Source organism: Fukomys damarensis, unplaced genomic scaffold (assembly GCF_012274545.1).
Source record: "Fukomys damarensis isolate Sample0158 unplaced genomic scaffold, DMR_v1.0_HiC HiC_scaffold_16, whole genome shotgun sequence".
Lineage (NCBI taxonomy): Eukaryota > Metazoa > Chordata > Mammalia > Rodentia > Bathyergidae > Fukomys > Fukomys damarensis.
This window is the reverse complement of record NW_022900928.1, coordinates 20,844,341-20,860,037: the sequence shown is the minus strand read 5'-3', so window position 1 is coordinate 20,860,037 and position 15,697 is coordinate 20,844,341. Positions and strand designations below refer to the sequence as shown.

The 15,697-nt window shown below is 42.9% G+C and overlaps 1 protein-coding gene across 1 annotated transcript in view; it reads right to left on the bottom strand.

The window, feature by feature from the left end:
- Positions 1 to 15,361, bottom strand: part of Ric3 (RIC3 acetylcholine receptor chaperone) — a 61,391-nt gene extending 46,030 nt beyond the window's left edge. Inside the window, exons 1-2 of the mRNA XM_033763918.1 lie at positions 15,287 to 15,361; positions 14,828 to 15,107 (exon numbers count right to left, since the gene is read on the bottom strand). Of these exons, the coding sequence (XP_033619809.1) occupies positions 14,828 to 15,107; positions 15,287 to 15,361 (355 nt within the window). The remainder of the gene's footprint in view (positions 1 to 14,827; positions 15,108 to 15,286) is intronic.
- Positions 15,362 to 15,697: the final 336 nt, after the last annotated feature.

Sequence of the window (15,697 nt, the reverse complement as noted above, 5' to 3'; positions counted from 1 at the left end):
CCGCCCGCAGGTGCCTACTCCAATCTCAGTTGGACCGGAACCGGAACCGCAACGCGGCGCGGGCGCCCGCTCGCGACCGAACCGGGCTGCGCGGACGGTGTCGCGCGAGGGACAAGGTGCGCTGGAAATCCCTGCCTCCACCTCTGCTGTTGGGAGATGACCTGCTGCTCCCTAGAGACCACCCGCGTCCGCGATTCGCCTTCCCTTGTAAACACAAACTCCTCCTTCTCGCTCACTCCCCATGTTCATCTGTCACCGAGTCCTGTGCATCCTGCCGCCTAAACTCCTGCCAGTTACCCCTCTATTCTGTCCCCACGGGCCACCACCGTCCACCAATATGCATTTAGCTTTATTTTCCCCCAGACGCCTCCTAAAAATGAAAAGAAACAGCATGTGTAAACTATAAGACTAAAGGAAACGCCAGGAAAATAACAGCGGATGAGAAAGGTCAAATTTGTTAAGATGCACAGCAACATTGTCCAATTGAAACGCAATACCACCAATATATGTAATATAAAAATTTTGTAGCTATATTTTTAAAAAGTAAAAATAAACAGGTGAGATTGACTCAGATAATATTTTTTAAAATTTCAACCAATACATCCAACATATCACTGCAAAATGTGCTGCATTAGTCAGTCAATGACTCAATAGCTCTTTGTGGCTTGTTTACTATATACTGGACCACGCAGGTATAGAGCATAAAAAGTTGAGTGACTACAGATGGAAAGCCTATAAGAAGCAAACTAATTCACCCTTAAGAATCTATAAAGTCCTAGGAATTGGAGGGACTGGTTTCCTGTAAAGGCAAGGATATGGAGTGGGGCTGAATATCCAAGGGTGGGCTGAAATAGCTCTTTGTGGCTTGTTTACTATATACTGGACCACGCAGGTATAGAGCATAAAAAGTTGAGTGACTACAGATGGAAAGCCTATAAGAAGCAAACTAATTCACCCTTAAGAATCTATAAAGTCCTAGGAATTGGAGGGACTGGTTTCCTGTAAAGGCAAGGATATGGAGTGGGGCTGAATATCCAAGGGTGGGCTGAAGTGAAAAAGCAGCTGATCTTCAAATCTCTTCTCAAGACGTTCCTGAGGGACTGGTTTCCTGTAAAGGCAAGGATATGGAGTGGGGCTGAATATCCAAGGGTGAAGTCTAGTGAAAAAGCAGCTGATCTTCAAATCTCTTTCCTCAAGACGTTCCTACTGGCATCATTTGAGCATGATTATTATTGATATCATCAACATCATTAAGTTATTGAGTTTCTTACTCTGATTCAGGCATCTTATGTATCATACTCGAATTGATCCTCCCAAAAACTTCATGAAATAAGCAATATTATTATATGCCCATTTTACAGAAGTGAAAAATAAGGTTCAAAAAGCTTATGAAATTTCCAGTATAAACTGGAAGTATAATTTGAACTCAGGTATGCTTTGCTTATCTAGAGCTTGCTCCCTTTATCAGCTTTGTTCTCTCAAGAAGTTTAATCACAGAAACTCTGGACTCATGGCAAACAGGTGCAACTGAGCGAGGAGGTGATTGATAAGATGAGACCATTAAGAAGGGCAAAGGAATCAGGCATGACTTCCAAAATGCTGAGTTGGGTGGCTGGGTGGACTTTAGTTCTATATAACAGTATCTGAGAACAGAAGAATCAGATCTATGAGAAGATGATGGGTTCAGATTTGGAGTTTGAAGTTTCATGAAACATCCATGTAGAAATATCCAGCTGGATGTATGGGTGTGGAGCTCAGAAGAGAGATCTGGGGTAGAGACAGATGTGAAACTCGTCAACCTATCACTGGTAAATGGAGTATGGGAGAAGATGACATTAGTAAAAGTGCTCATGTAAAGTAGTAAGAGGCCACAATGTAATCTAGGTTACAATATTATGTTGAAGTTGCCACATATGAGGGCAGAAATGAGATTAAATATAAAGACAATGAGCCGAGTGTTAAAATCTTAAATAAATGAAGAGTAACAGGGAGGTTTTACAGTGACACAGATATAATGAACATACTTTTCTAAAGGGCTGTAAGGGTTTTTGTTTGTTTGTTTATGCAAAGAGCAATTTGGAAGCATCAAAGGGGGAATAAGTTATACATATGTTCCTTTCCAGGCCTTGAACCATGGGAGGAAAAATAGCTTTTATTTAGGGAGAACTGCAAAGGAAACAGAGCCAGAGAGAATAGCCCCATGTTCATTAGAACAAGAAAGTAAAGGAGAAGCTTCAAAGAAGTAGAGGATGTAAAATTTCTGGTGACAGGCCTTGACTCCCAAAGGCATAATAAAGTGAAAAGTTTGAGAAGTCAGAGAAAAGTGAAACATGGAGTCAGAGTGAAATATGTGCAGTGATAAGGGCATCAGTGACCATGTGAAAATGGATGTTCTGGGGGAATGGATTTTCAGATGGTGGCCAAGATGAATAGATAGAGCTAATGCTAAAGGCCACATTAGTCCTGGAAGTAGCCTAGAAAAAGGTGAAAACATGGAATACTTAGCTAGGACCATATTCATTGTTGCAGCCAGGTGGAGTGTGGGGCTGGAAGAGCTAGGAACCTCCTTAGAGACCAGAGCTATTGAACAGCTTGGGTATTGGGCTGGCTGCTCTCTTTGATGGCTCATGATATCATGGAGCCAGGAGCGTACTGTTATTCAAAGCCTCTTTAAAACTCAGAATTTATCCTCAACATGAGGGCTTAGTTTTTCAAATAAAGTACTAGAGAACTGAATTCAGAAGTCTGACAGCTATAGGCTAAACAATGAGCAAAGAACAAGGAAGTAGAGATAGCAATCACAACCCACTGTGTATGAAGTTTGCATGAATGTTTAAAGGTCCAGTGATAACTGGAGGGAGTCTAAAGGTGGAGAGAGTATTATTCTCTCCTAAAAGAAGAGACAAGTATGTGTATTCACTAAGAGGGAAGACATCAGGAAAAAGGAGATGGAAAATATAGCACCAAGGGAGACTAGTGTCAAACCACAGCCCAATCTGAAGCAGACACGAGAGTAAGACATTGAAAAAACAGCAGCAAAGATCATCTTAGAGGAAAGGAAATAGGAGAGAGTTCAGGTACACATTTTTAAAGTTGTGTAGAGATGGAGATCAAGGAAGTTATTTCTCTTGTCTCAGTCTTGCTGGTAAAAGAATGTATTCAGGCCATTATCTGAGAAAGAGTAGGGTGGAAAAGGATTTTTTTTTAGTGTGATAAGGGCTTGGAAATGAGCAAAAGTTATTCACTCCAGCTTGTCAAAGGGCCTCCCTTTGGGGCTTAAATACAGCAGGGATTACTCATACTCTCCCTGAAGACTAGCAGCCACCATCTTCCAACCAGTACATTCTGGGAAGGACCTGGCATTCCCCCAAAGCATCCCTTAAGACTGAAGCCTCCCGTTCTATAAGACAGAGGAGGTGGGATGTTAGAGGACCCTAGAGATCATTACCTAGGCTTCTCTTGTTACTAGACCAGAGGAAAAACTGAGATTTACAAAGGGAAAGAGATTTGCTGTAGATCACTCTGACCATTAGCGGCTGCACCAGAACTGAAACCTAGTTCCTCCAACTTTTAGACCTTCTCAACCACCTTACATTGTTCCTGCATGTCTGCCAGTTCTTTGGAGGAAGTAATGAGGAGACAGTCTTCAAACTTCCAGTTAGCCCTTTTATTTTCTGAGTTTAATAAATGTGTTGCTTTTTTGCATCTTTGTCTGAAAGCCTGCAAAGAAATGCCTCAGAGCATTTGTCTTCGTGAATTGGAAGATGTGGCTCATGAAATCAATCCTAATGTCAAAACTTCTTTAACATCAGGGTACTTGTTGAATTATTACAGGGAGAAAGGGAGGTTGGGGAAATATAATTCTAGAGTATTTAATTATAAATAATTACACAATAAACTTGGATTAAATTGACAGCTGTAGGAATTCTCTCTGGAAAACAGATGCATCATGAGACAGACTAAAGATAGAAGAAGCAGGAAAAGAGAAAACTTCATAATGGTCCTTACTGTAACTGTGACAAAATATCTGCAATAATAAATTTATAAAGAGAAAAGTTCTATTTTAGCTCACATTTCAGTTGCTTGGCTCTGTTGCCTTTGGGCTTGTGGTGAGGAGCTACAACGTAACAGGGAATCTATTCTGGAACACTCTGCTCACCTCATGGCAGCCAGGAAACAAAGAGAGGGGAAGAGGAGGAACATGTGTCCCAATACCCCTTCAAGTGCACACCTCCACATGACCAAAGAATGAACTTCTGATGAGGCCTCACCTCTTGAAGTTCTTCTACTTTCCTGTATGCAGTGTGCTAGAGACCAAATATTTCACACAAGAGCCTTTGGTGCATTCTTATCTGAACCATAGCAAAGTCACCTAAGTATTTGGAGAAGGAAGAATTTTGAACTGAGGAATAAAAATAAGGTAGGAGAGAAAGGAGATGGGAAAAAAGAAGAAAGACAGAAGAGATCAATAAAGAAGAAAATGGGTATGAAACAGTACCCTTCTCATCAGCTTCCTATTTACGGGCTCCCAGGTCCCATTCAGTGTGCTCCATTCCTCCAGCCCAGGCTGGAGCCTGAGCCCTGGATGCTCTTCTCTAAAAGTCTTTGGTGACTCCCTTTGGCTGCCATATTTAGTTTCAGCTCATTGGCCTCCCTCTTAAGTATCCATACGATTTACCCTCTTGATCCAAATAATCTTCTTCTCTGTGGACCAGCATGAACTCTCCCAAGAGGCTCACTTACCCAATTTCCTTCCATCCTTCTGTTTTACAGACTATCTTCCCTAAAATATTAGGCCTAAGCAAATATGAATCTCTTCTAGGAAGCTTGTCACATTTCACAACTGTGGTATTGTGCAAAGGCTGAGAGATTACTCAGAGTCAATGTCCTATTCAAACTCCAAGAAGGCCTGGAGGGATGCCCTTCACCGAGACACCCCCCCACCCTCAGTATAAGATAGCCTCATAAAGACAGCCCAGCACTGAAGCTTCTGTGGCTTTTTATTGATAAAACCAGGAAGCAAGGATAAAGGACAAAAGAAGTCATCTATGCAGGAATTTATGTAGGACACAGGAGGACAGGGTGGTGTGTCACATGATTCGTCTTAGGGCCAATGTAAAGGATAAGTCAGAGTATGGGAAGAAAAGAGCCAAAGCATTAATTCCTTAAGGCAGTATGTTTTGATCCTACTTAGCCTTGTGGATCTGTAGGCTGCATTTTAATCTCTAACCTTGCATTTGGGAAGTTTTGGCTGTGAGGCTCCAAAAGTCCCTATCCCTGCATATCCAACACATACATACCTCTCGCCAACACCCACCAGAAGCTCTCCTGAACTCCAATACATACCGACTCTTTCTTTCACTGGATTCCTATCCATTCTGTTTTTCAAGAAACACCTACATTCCATCTCATGAGGATGGGACAGGGTCTTCTTTGGCGTGTTGAGCAGAGAATTGATTCTATTAAACACAAAGCTTCTGGTTTCACAAACATGCTCTGATTTTGTCACTGCTTTGAGCAACTGGAATCAACATCTCTAGGCATCAACAATCACAGTTTCCTTGAAGAGTTACCACAGAGGCTCTCGTTTTTTCAAAAATATGGATTTTTCCCACCATGGGTGATGGTACATTATCTAACAAATTTGGCCCTCAAGTGACCTTGATGGTCAATTTTATGGGTCAAGTTGTCTAGTCCATGATGCCCAGATATATAGTCATACACTGTTCTGAATATTTCTGTGAGGCTGTTTTCAGATGAGTCAACATTTAAATCTGAAATTTTAGTAAAGCAGATAAACTTCATAATGGGGGTGGCCCTTAGCCAATCAGTTGAAGGCCTGGCTATAGCAAAAGACTGACCTTCCCTGAGCAGAAAGGAATTCTGTAGCTGACTGAACTTTTGATTTGAACTATATCGCCAGCTCTTTGTGTGGTTTTAGCCTGTTGCAGAGTTTGGACTTGCCAGGGTCTAATTCTAGATAGAAGATAGATAGAAAGATAGATGTGTGTACATATCCAATTGATTCTGTTTCTCTGAAAAACCTCTACTACAGAGACTTTGGTAATTTCCAAAAACGTAATTCACCCTATAGCTGGGCCTTTTCCATCTCAGAGGACATTCAAGGATATACCCTGGCTCTAAGGTCAATTTTATTTTTATTTTTTTAATTGAGTTTATTGGTACATTTTAGGCATAGAGTGCAGTTACATTCATTATTGGGATCCTGTACCTTTACATGACAGGTCTTGGTTCTCATTTTTTTCCCCTTGTCCCTGCCTACAAGGTTAATTTTAAAGCAGAGTCTATACGGAATGATGGGAGCCCCACTGTACAGAGTCACAGACCTTCCTACAGGCATGAGATTGGGGTTCTTATTAGGTAAATGAGACCAAGAACCTGAAACATGAAGGACAGGGTAGCAAAGCCTGTCTTTCCAAAGCCCAGAACGAAGAGGATAAGGAAGAAATGCAGGAAATGCTGCAGAAGAGGTTGTTTCAGACCTGGACTTTGAAAGATGGGTAGAATTTTTGTCTGAGATAGGGGATGTGATGAACACCCACGGACGTCCAAAATCATTTGAGTCTCCTTTCTTGTTGTTATCCAAATTGAGAATCACACTTTATTGATGTAGGACCCCACAAACTGTATTTCCTGGCTTCCCTGGCCACTAGAATGTGGATACATAACTGCCTCCAATCAGACATAATCGTACCTGACTTTTATGGGGGAAGTATCTGCAAGAGGAAAGGGTAAACCTGACCTGCCCATGTTGATGGGTTTCAGTGGCAGCAGAAATGAGAAGCTGCCGGGCTTGTCAATGGCCACATGCAGTTTCCCAGCAGGTAGAGTAGAGCCATGCAGTCTGGGATCAGTGGCAGTGCAGTTTCCTTACGAGGCCCATTCTGTTACATGGTTCTGGGAGTCGCTGCAAGCTCTGGAGCCCCCGTGTTCTCATCTGAGAAATGGAAAGGATACTGCCTTTCTCCCACTGAACTTGCAAATGTGATGGAGCCTAGAAGGTAATCATGTGTGAGACAGAAACAGCACCAGCAGTGACAGCTCAAAGGCAGGTCTGGAGGAAGAACATGGGAACCAGAAAAGAGAAGGCAGTTTCAGATGAGAACTTTTTGGGGAGGAAGCCTCTAGAAACCCAGATTTCTCTTCCTAAACCTCTTCACAAGTGAGGGTGAGTGGGCAAAATTTACGAGTGTGAAGACTACGGCTTCCTGGTGGTGAATGGGCGAGAAGGGAAGACCTTACTGCTTTCTTACCAACTCTCCTTGCTGGAGGATGCAGAACAAAAAGGTCATAGTCGGATAACTTAACTTAGGCCTTTCTGCCTTGAATAAGGAGAAATAGTCTTTGGCACCAATTAATTAAGCAAACTGATAGAAATTCCCTGCTTAAGTCACACTTTGCATATCCATAATCTCCTCACTACATTTTCTGCATACTTTACCCCTGGGTAAAAATTGGTGAGCATTTAAATGCTTCCTCACATAATCTTGCTAAAGCACACTCTTGCCTATAAATATTCATGCCACTGCCAAAACATTTACAAGCTTTCCCCAAAGGTGAAATGTGCGTAACGTACTTTGTCTTCTGGGTATAAATATTATCCAATACATTTTGGTTAATATGAATACACTAATTATTCCTGTAACCCTTTTAAAAAGGGTCATCTTCATGATGTGAATTTTTAAAAAATGTAATTACAGTAATTGGATACTTAATCTAATTAAAATTTGCTTTGTCTTTAATGGAAATTTTTCTAAAGAGGCATAATGACAATTAGCTTTTTGATAATGACTGTTTTCTTTCTGTAGGGGGATAAAGTTGGTGAAAACTGGAGAACCAGGCAGGTTTGTGTCTGCCAGTAGCCTGGTTACTAGGCAAAGTAAAGCCAGTCTTTTTTTTTTCCTATAATTCTTAAGGGATAGAGAAGGATTTTAGTTACTGGAAAGAATAGAGGAAAGGACTAAGTGAACCTTCGCTACTCCAATAGATGAAGCTGGAAGGAAGCTCTTCCTAGGGGGCAGCCTCTGTGCCCCTGGACCTTTGATTGGTCCACGGTGGGCACATGACCCAAGCCTAATAGATCCAGGTCCTCTGTCGCACTTTCTGGGACTGGAGCTGGAAGAGAAGCAGCTCCATGCTGCTTTGGTAACTATAGTGCTGGAATGAGTTGCAGTCATAGTGAGTGTTACAGGTGCTCCATCCATATCTTCTTTGTCTCCTTGTAAAGTTACCTGCATATAGTTTCTGAACATAGTGAGGTCCTCAGCATGCAGCCTTTCTCTGCCTTGGGAAGCAAGTTGGGCTATCATCCTCGGACCAACTCTCAAACAATGAAGGATGGCAGCTGGCAAATACTCAGTGAACTCATCCTTCAGGGAACAATTCTGAGGGGCAATCCACACATCCTTTCCCAGGCATACCAGTAAGATAGATTTAGTTGCCCCTGCTGCAGTGCACAGTTTTCTAGCTTCCTCCCCTTACTGTTTCTTGGCCTCGCCTTCCAAACAAAGCAGTGCACCTGAACTCTTGTCGGAGTTTGCTTTGGGGAGAGCCCCAACTCAGACAGATGCAGTTAGGATTTGCAGGCAACTGTTTTCTCCACCAGGTGGAGTAGGCCTGCCTGAGGAAGGGGAGGGTGCAGCCAGCATTCATGAGTGTGGCGGTGTGGAATCCTGATTCCACCTCCAATACTTTCCTCGCTCCTGCTCATCCTGCTTCTCTAAGCTGTTCTGATTCCTTCCTAGCCATGTACACTCCTCCCTCTTGATTTTGGATAAGTGTTATCTTGCTTGAGTTGGATATCTATGTCTTGTACCCAAAAGCTCATGATTCTGGCAAAGAGTAAGTTTACATGCAAAGCATTTTCTATACAGCCTGCCTCATTAAATACTACTACTATTATTAAGTGGATATTATTATTATTGTTATTGTTATCGTTATTGTTATATGATTGACTTGCTTCTAGAAGGAACTGTGGATCAAAGGCCTAGAGCCTAGAAAACAGCCCCAAAACAAATCAATTTAATTCTACCTAACTCCTCCTTTGTGTCTTTTTCATAACTTGATTTGGTTGACATTGACCTACTCTCCCACTTGGACATATTTATTTAAGAACAATGACTATGATCTTACTCATCACTAAAATGAGAAATTAAATATTATTCTACTCTGCTTAAAGGTCATGTTGGTTTAACTCTAATTTTTTTACCAAGATCTGAGAGACAAATTACTCAGCATGAATGACCCAGTTGGGTCTGAGTCAGGACTGCTCTGGTCTTTAGGCACTTTTCATGGGCTTCATCCTCCATAAAAAATATTTAAATTATATTTTATGCCTTCATTAACATACCAGTTAATCTTTTTTTCTTTTAAATGTATCAGTACATGTTTGCAGTACAAAATGTTTACATGACTTGTGTGGAGTTGGTACATATACATAACACATCTTAATTCCTTTTCTCATCCTTTTTCTCCCTTCCCTCTTCCCTCCACCTCTTGATACCACTCCCATTTGAAAAAGTGCTATCTCCCTACTTCCTATTATCTACCTTTTATTTTGCTTATTAGTTATAATTTGAGTTTCTCATATGAGAGAGATAATGCAATACTTAAACTTGTGTGTCTGATTTATTTTACTTGACATTAACCAGTTAATCTTGACTTGACTGGATTAAGAGACTGCTGGAGAGGTGATGGAATTGGAGGGCATTAACTTCATCCGTGGGTTAACCCATTAATGAGTTCATGCTTAATGGGCTATTAAGAGGAAGGGCCTAGTTGGAAGAAGTGGGTCATGGAATGTGACCTTGGGAACTATGTATGGTCCCTGGTTCCTTTGCATCTGGCTCTTCCTCTGTGCTCTGCTTCCTGGCTTCCATGAAATGAGCAGCCTTGCTCTGCAAAGCCCTTCTGCCATGATGTTTTTTCCTTGGAGCCAGCTAACCATGGATGGAAACCTTTGAAACTGTGAACTAAAATAAACCTCTCCTCCTTTAAGTTGTGAGTGTAGGGTATTTTGCCCCAGCAATGAGAAAACTGATATAATTAGTATAAAGATAAATATTAATATTATATGAAGACATTCTTTCACTTAAAAATTCATTTTTCCTTCTGATTTGAAAAGAAATTAAAACCCATTAAGGTGCACTGTACTTAAAGAGGCCCTGCTGGGCTGAATGCATACCTACTGCTGGGTCAATAGTTCCCAGTCCAGGAAGTCCTGTGCATAGTGAAGAAGGAAGCCCTGGTTTATGTTTTCCATAGCACATCATAGTCACTGCATTGAGCACCATAGTGCTGCCATTTTGAGAGAAGTTGCCAGCAGATGCTTTTGTGTTCTAGGGATGGAGGAAGACTTACCTAGGCAGAGGAGAAGTACTTTCAAGGAACTTCTGGTTATGCACAGGCAATGCCGGAGGCACATCTGGATTGAACGGGGGTTGAGGCAAAGAAGATGAAAGGGATTGTCATAATAAATAAAAGTATTTTTCTATTTTTTGGTACCAGGGATCGAACTTGGAACCTTGTGCTTGTGAGGCAGGCGGTGGAACCACAGAGCTAAATCCCTGGTAAAAGCTTTTTTTTTTTTTTTTTTTTGGTACTAGGGAATGAACTTGGGTCCTTGCGCTTGCAAGGCAGGCCACCGAACTGCTAAGCTAAATCCCTGGCCAAAAGTTGTTTTTTTTTTTTTTTTTAATGAGAACCTTTTATGCTGTAAAATTTAGGACTAGTTGGGTATAATGGTACATACCTATAATCCCAGCAACTGGAAGGCTGAGGCAGGAAGATCACCAGCTTGAGTTCAGCCTAGGCAACTTTGTAACTTATTAGCAAGGCCCTGTCTCAAGATAAAAACTTTAAAGAAGAAACTTTAGAAGAGGATGGGGGAGGGATGTAATTGAGTAAAAAGGCCCTGGCTTCAATCCCCATACCACAAAATAATTAACTAACTAATAAGTAAAATAAAAAACTAAAATTTGGGGCTTCCACTCTGATGACCCACAGACAGGAATTTAATAGCCTAAGGACTGCGAAAGAGAGGGCAGTATTGAAGGCCTGTGATTTGTGGAGGAGCTGAACCTAATAGTCGGGAAGAAGCTCCTTACACAAGGAAATGGCTGATGGACTGTGGCTTCTGCAGAGTGATATCCAAGTTTTCCTCCTGCACTGTTTTCTTCTTATGCTTTTCAAACCTTTAGGAAAGCCTGTGGTGACACACCATGGGCTGTGTGATGGTTCGAAGAATGAGGGAGAGAACTTTTTAGGAGGGCAGTGACAGCGGCACTGAATGAATGGGTAATACCAATCCTGGCTGCCAAGGTGCCTAAAAACTGTCCGTGAGGGGCTGTGGTGCAGCAGGTACAAGCAAAGGAGCAGGCAGCACCGTGTCCATGCGAAAGATGCACTTGAGACAAAGGCTGTCCCCAGAACACTGGAAGTCAGAGGTCCTTGATGGAAAGGGGCACGGAGAAGGACAAGATCCTGCTTTGATGTGGTTAGGTGACCCCAAGCAGTGGGAGTTCTTAAACATTCCATCTCTCGGCTCATCTCCTTCCCAGTCTCTGTGTTTCAGCTGAGCTACCTTGACCTCCTTGCTCTCACTCATGATTTGAGTGGGCTTCTGCCCTCCACCTGGATTGCTCTGACCCTAAATACCAACGTGGCTCCGCCTTTCCCCTTCTGCAAGTCCTTACTCGAGTACCACCTTTGATATTTGAGTGAGGCCTTCCCTGACCAAACACAACACTCATTCTCCTGCCCTGCTTTATCCTTTTGTTTCCAGTCATTGTAGTGACCAGCAGTGGTTTCCCGGATCTTACTGACCCTTACAAAGTATTAGTAGGAACAATTGGAGAATGTAAAATTTTAACACTTATGTTAGGGCAAAAGAGAAGAAGAAAAAGAAGATCAAAAGAAGTGCTCAAGGAGAAAAGGCACCCTGAAGGCAAAAAGAGAAGATAAATCCTGCACACAAGATGGGCAAGAACAAAAGGGCAGTGGCAGCAAAGTCAATGGCTGCCATCTTTTGTATCTTCTTTCTGACATTACATTTAGGCTGTCCCATCAAAAACCCTCTTGATCTTGTGCTAAAAGATACAGGTACAGGGCTCAGTTTAATCTCATGTCAGAAGGTTGGTGACAGATATGCCAGGCTCTGGAGCTGCTGCTCGGCACCTGTGGTTAACAAATCTCTGCGATTAACGGTTCATGCCCAATTACCCCAGCCATGTTGCCACGCCCTCGTCTCCTGCCCCACTTTTCCATTGCACTTGCCTAAGCCATCCAAAGCTTATCACTTTCAATGATTGCCTGTTTAGAGTATGAGCCGTAGGAGGAAAGGGACTTACACCTCTTTTGGTCACATTTGCCTCCTTAGTGCCCAGAATGGTGCATGGCACATGATACACTTCAGTGAATATTCATTAGATGGATGAACGAAGATGACAGTGTCTAGATTCCATGGATACAGTGCTTTGAAAAAGCTCACTGAATGCAAGTAAGTTTACCTGTATATTACAGAGCAAGTGAAAAGCCCGGTTGGGCCAATGAAGTAGGAACAGGTTCGCATTGAATGATTGATCACCCACATTCTCATGTTTGGCTTTGATGGCATTTATCAAGCTGTATGTGGCTGAGTGGTTCTTTAATGGTGTTTTGTAGAAACTTTGGCCCTGCACCATTCCCTCAAAGCTCTTACTTTTATTTTCAAATATATTTTGAGATAAAAACACATGCTTGACTGAAGGATATATTAAATTTGAATGCACACTGATGTGTTAACTAGTACTGTCAGATTGACTCACTCTTTAAAAATAGACCTTTGGACTAAAGGCTATTTTGCCATCTCTATGAATATATTTGGATTTTATATAAATGTGTTCATAAAAGGTTATTATAAGTTTTGTGTCCCTCATTTATGGCACTTTATTGTGATAAGAAATGCAGGCGGTTATATAATTTTAGTGATGTTTTATTGGGGAAAAACTAGTTTTCTACTGTTCTCTTTGAAGCTTCTGAAAAAGGTTAATTGAAGATTATCTTGAGATTTGCAAGATGAACTTAAAATATTTTGCCATTTCCACTGCATTTCTCAATACTCTCTGACCAAAACAAAAAGGCGGAAATAAATTGGTGCCAAACTAATAAGTAGCAGAAAGCTTTTGATAGCCTTGCTTTCAATATTTTTTGAAATAGTAATTATTTTGTATTTGTTATATTTTCAGTAGTCTTTGTTGGCTTGTTTCTCTTATGAAACCGAGACAGCTATGCAAAGATAAATGAGTACTTTTTTCTTTTTACTTTTTTTTTTGCTCACATTAACTATTTTAGCCTTTTCATTAATTGGGCAATTAATAGTGTTCTGAGTGAATTTATATCTTCTTATTGCTTGCCTTAAGACGATTTTGATTTTTCCCTCAGTTTCTTGAAAATCAATTACTTTCACTGCTTCTTTCCTGATGTTTACTGTGCTGCTGGGGCAGGGCTCACTGGATGAATATGCATTGGTCCTACACGTGACAGCACCCTTTGGAGTTTGTTTCTGACTACATGGCTGGCTTTAGCCAATTACTGTGAGCGAAAGTGATGCATGCTTTGTTTGTATTTAAACAGTTCAGAAACAGAATGTTTTCTCCCTTTTCTCTCTTCCCTTTCACCACAGTCTTGTAGGCCTTGTGTTCTAGATGCTACAGATACCAGGTGGATGATCTTCCTCCGGCCTGAGTCCTGGCTGAGACAGGCACGGAACATGAACAAGAGTTAACTTTACTGTTAGGGCCACCGTGATTTTGGAAGCTGCCTGTGGTGCCGGGTATTAGCTGTTTACCTTTTCTAACCATGTGTTTGAGGCTGACTCTGCCTGTGAGTGCAGCTTTAGATGTATCCAAAGATTTTGTTATGCAAGAAAATCATGTTTGGGGGTTTCCCTTCTTTAGAGATACGTGCAGCATTCCCACTTTGCTCATTCCCACTGCTGCAGGTGGTGTCTGCTCACCCCAGTTCTGAAGTCCCACTCCGGTCTGAACTTCAGGCCTTTGAACCCCTCTGAAGTGGTCTGTACAATACAGATGGTGACTGCCGGCCAGCCCCCTTCAGAACCTTCTGCATTTGTTCCTGACTTGCTTCTGTTTAAATGCTGTGCCACACCAGGTTGTCAATATCTGGTTCCACCTGTCTTTCACAAACCCATTTCTTCTCCTCCTGTGGCCGTGGTGGGAAACCCACAGCGCACCTGCTGCAATGGGCTGCTTGTATCCCTGAAAGCTCCGGAGGGGTCCCCATCACTACTCTGTGGTCTTAGTGGCTGCAGTCTGTCTTTAGGGTTCTTTGCTCAAGGCTTTCCTACAGACTAGCTTGAGTGCAGCTCAAACAATTTCAGGCAGCCTGTGTCCCAACACAGCCCTGGCCGCTCAGCTCAGGAAGAGAATACGGGGACAATGTCATCCTCGAGCTCCCCTGCAGGGCCTCAGTCTCTGTCATTCCTCTTCCTTCTCAGGTTCAATCCATTGAAAGTCAGGTGCATACACTACACAGAGTGAGTGCTGGCCGTCTAGGTGGTGTCAGCCTTCAGTTTGGCACAATCAGGGCTATGTGCTGCCCCTTGGGAGGCGCAAGGGAAGATGGAGACATAGTGCCACTGCCACCACTATCATTTTCACAGCCTCAGAACAATCTGTATTCTTGGGCTTTTTCCTTAAGAGGAAGTGTGGGAATACATATGATTTATAATGTAAACAATATACACTGACAGGATGTGAATGAATAAAAGATGAGTAAATAAAAGCACAGAAATAAATAAGCCTCCCACCTCGGTCCTGCTCTGAGCAGCAAGGGAAACGGCAGATGCCTCCCAACCCGACGGGGTAGCCAGCGACTGCTGCCTCAGCGTTCCTTCTCGCCGGAAGATGGGCGGCCTCGGTGCTCACCCGCTGCTCCCCAATCCCAGAGCCTCCGCAGCTTTTCAGCAGATCTTTCCCTTCACACTGGCACGGTCTGGTGCACAGGAAAAGCACAACATAAGTACAGCAGTGTTGCCACCCCGGGAAGATCAGCCTGACTCCTGCCCGATAGACTGCAGCTTTCCTCCTCTGTAAGGAAAGGGATTCACCAAGGTGTCCTCCAATCCTTTGGGAATGTGCGTTCGCAGTCCCTCTTAGCAGCGTGATGCCCCCTGTTTCTGGCCTCCGTTTTCTTGTGCATAAAATGGGAGATCTCAAAGAGCTCTTTCCTCTCTGATACTCTGTGAGGCAGCTCTGGCTGCCCTCACTTGTTCCCAGAGAGTGCAAGCAGGTACACACTGCTCCTCCTCCTCCTGGCTTCCATGAAGCTCGGGAATGGGCATAGTTCTCTGGTCCTGCAGCCCCTGGGCAGACTGTTGGCAGCCTCCGTGTAGCCTCCTCTGCAGTCCTCCAACAGATTGGACTCTGTACCCTTCCTCCCCCGGTCCATGCGTGAGAGTGGGTGTCACTTCCTGCCCCCAGGGCTCATGTGTCCCAAAGTTCTCCTGCTGCAGCTCTGAGAAAACCTATGGCGAGCTGCTGCTCTGGGGCTGCACCTCTTGGCTTAAGATCCAATCTGCCCTCAGGAGTAGCTACCTAAGGTGAGGAGGAGAGAGAGAGAGAGAGAGAGAGAGAGAGAGAGAGAGAGAGAGAGAGAGACAGAGACAGAGAGAGGAGAG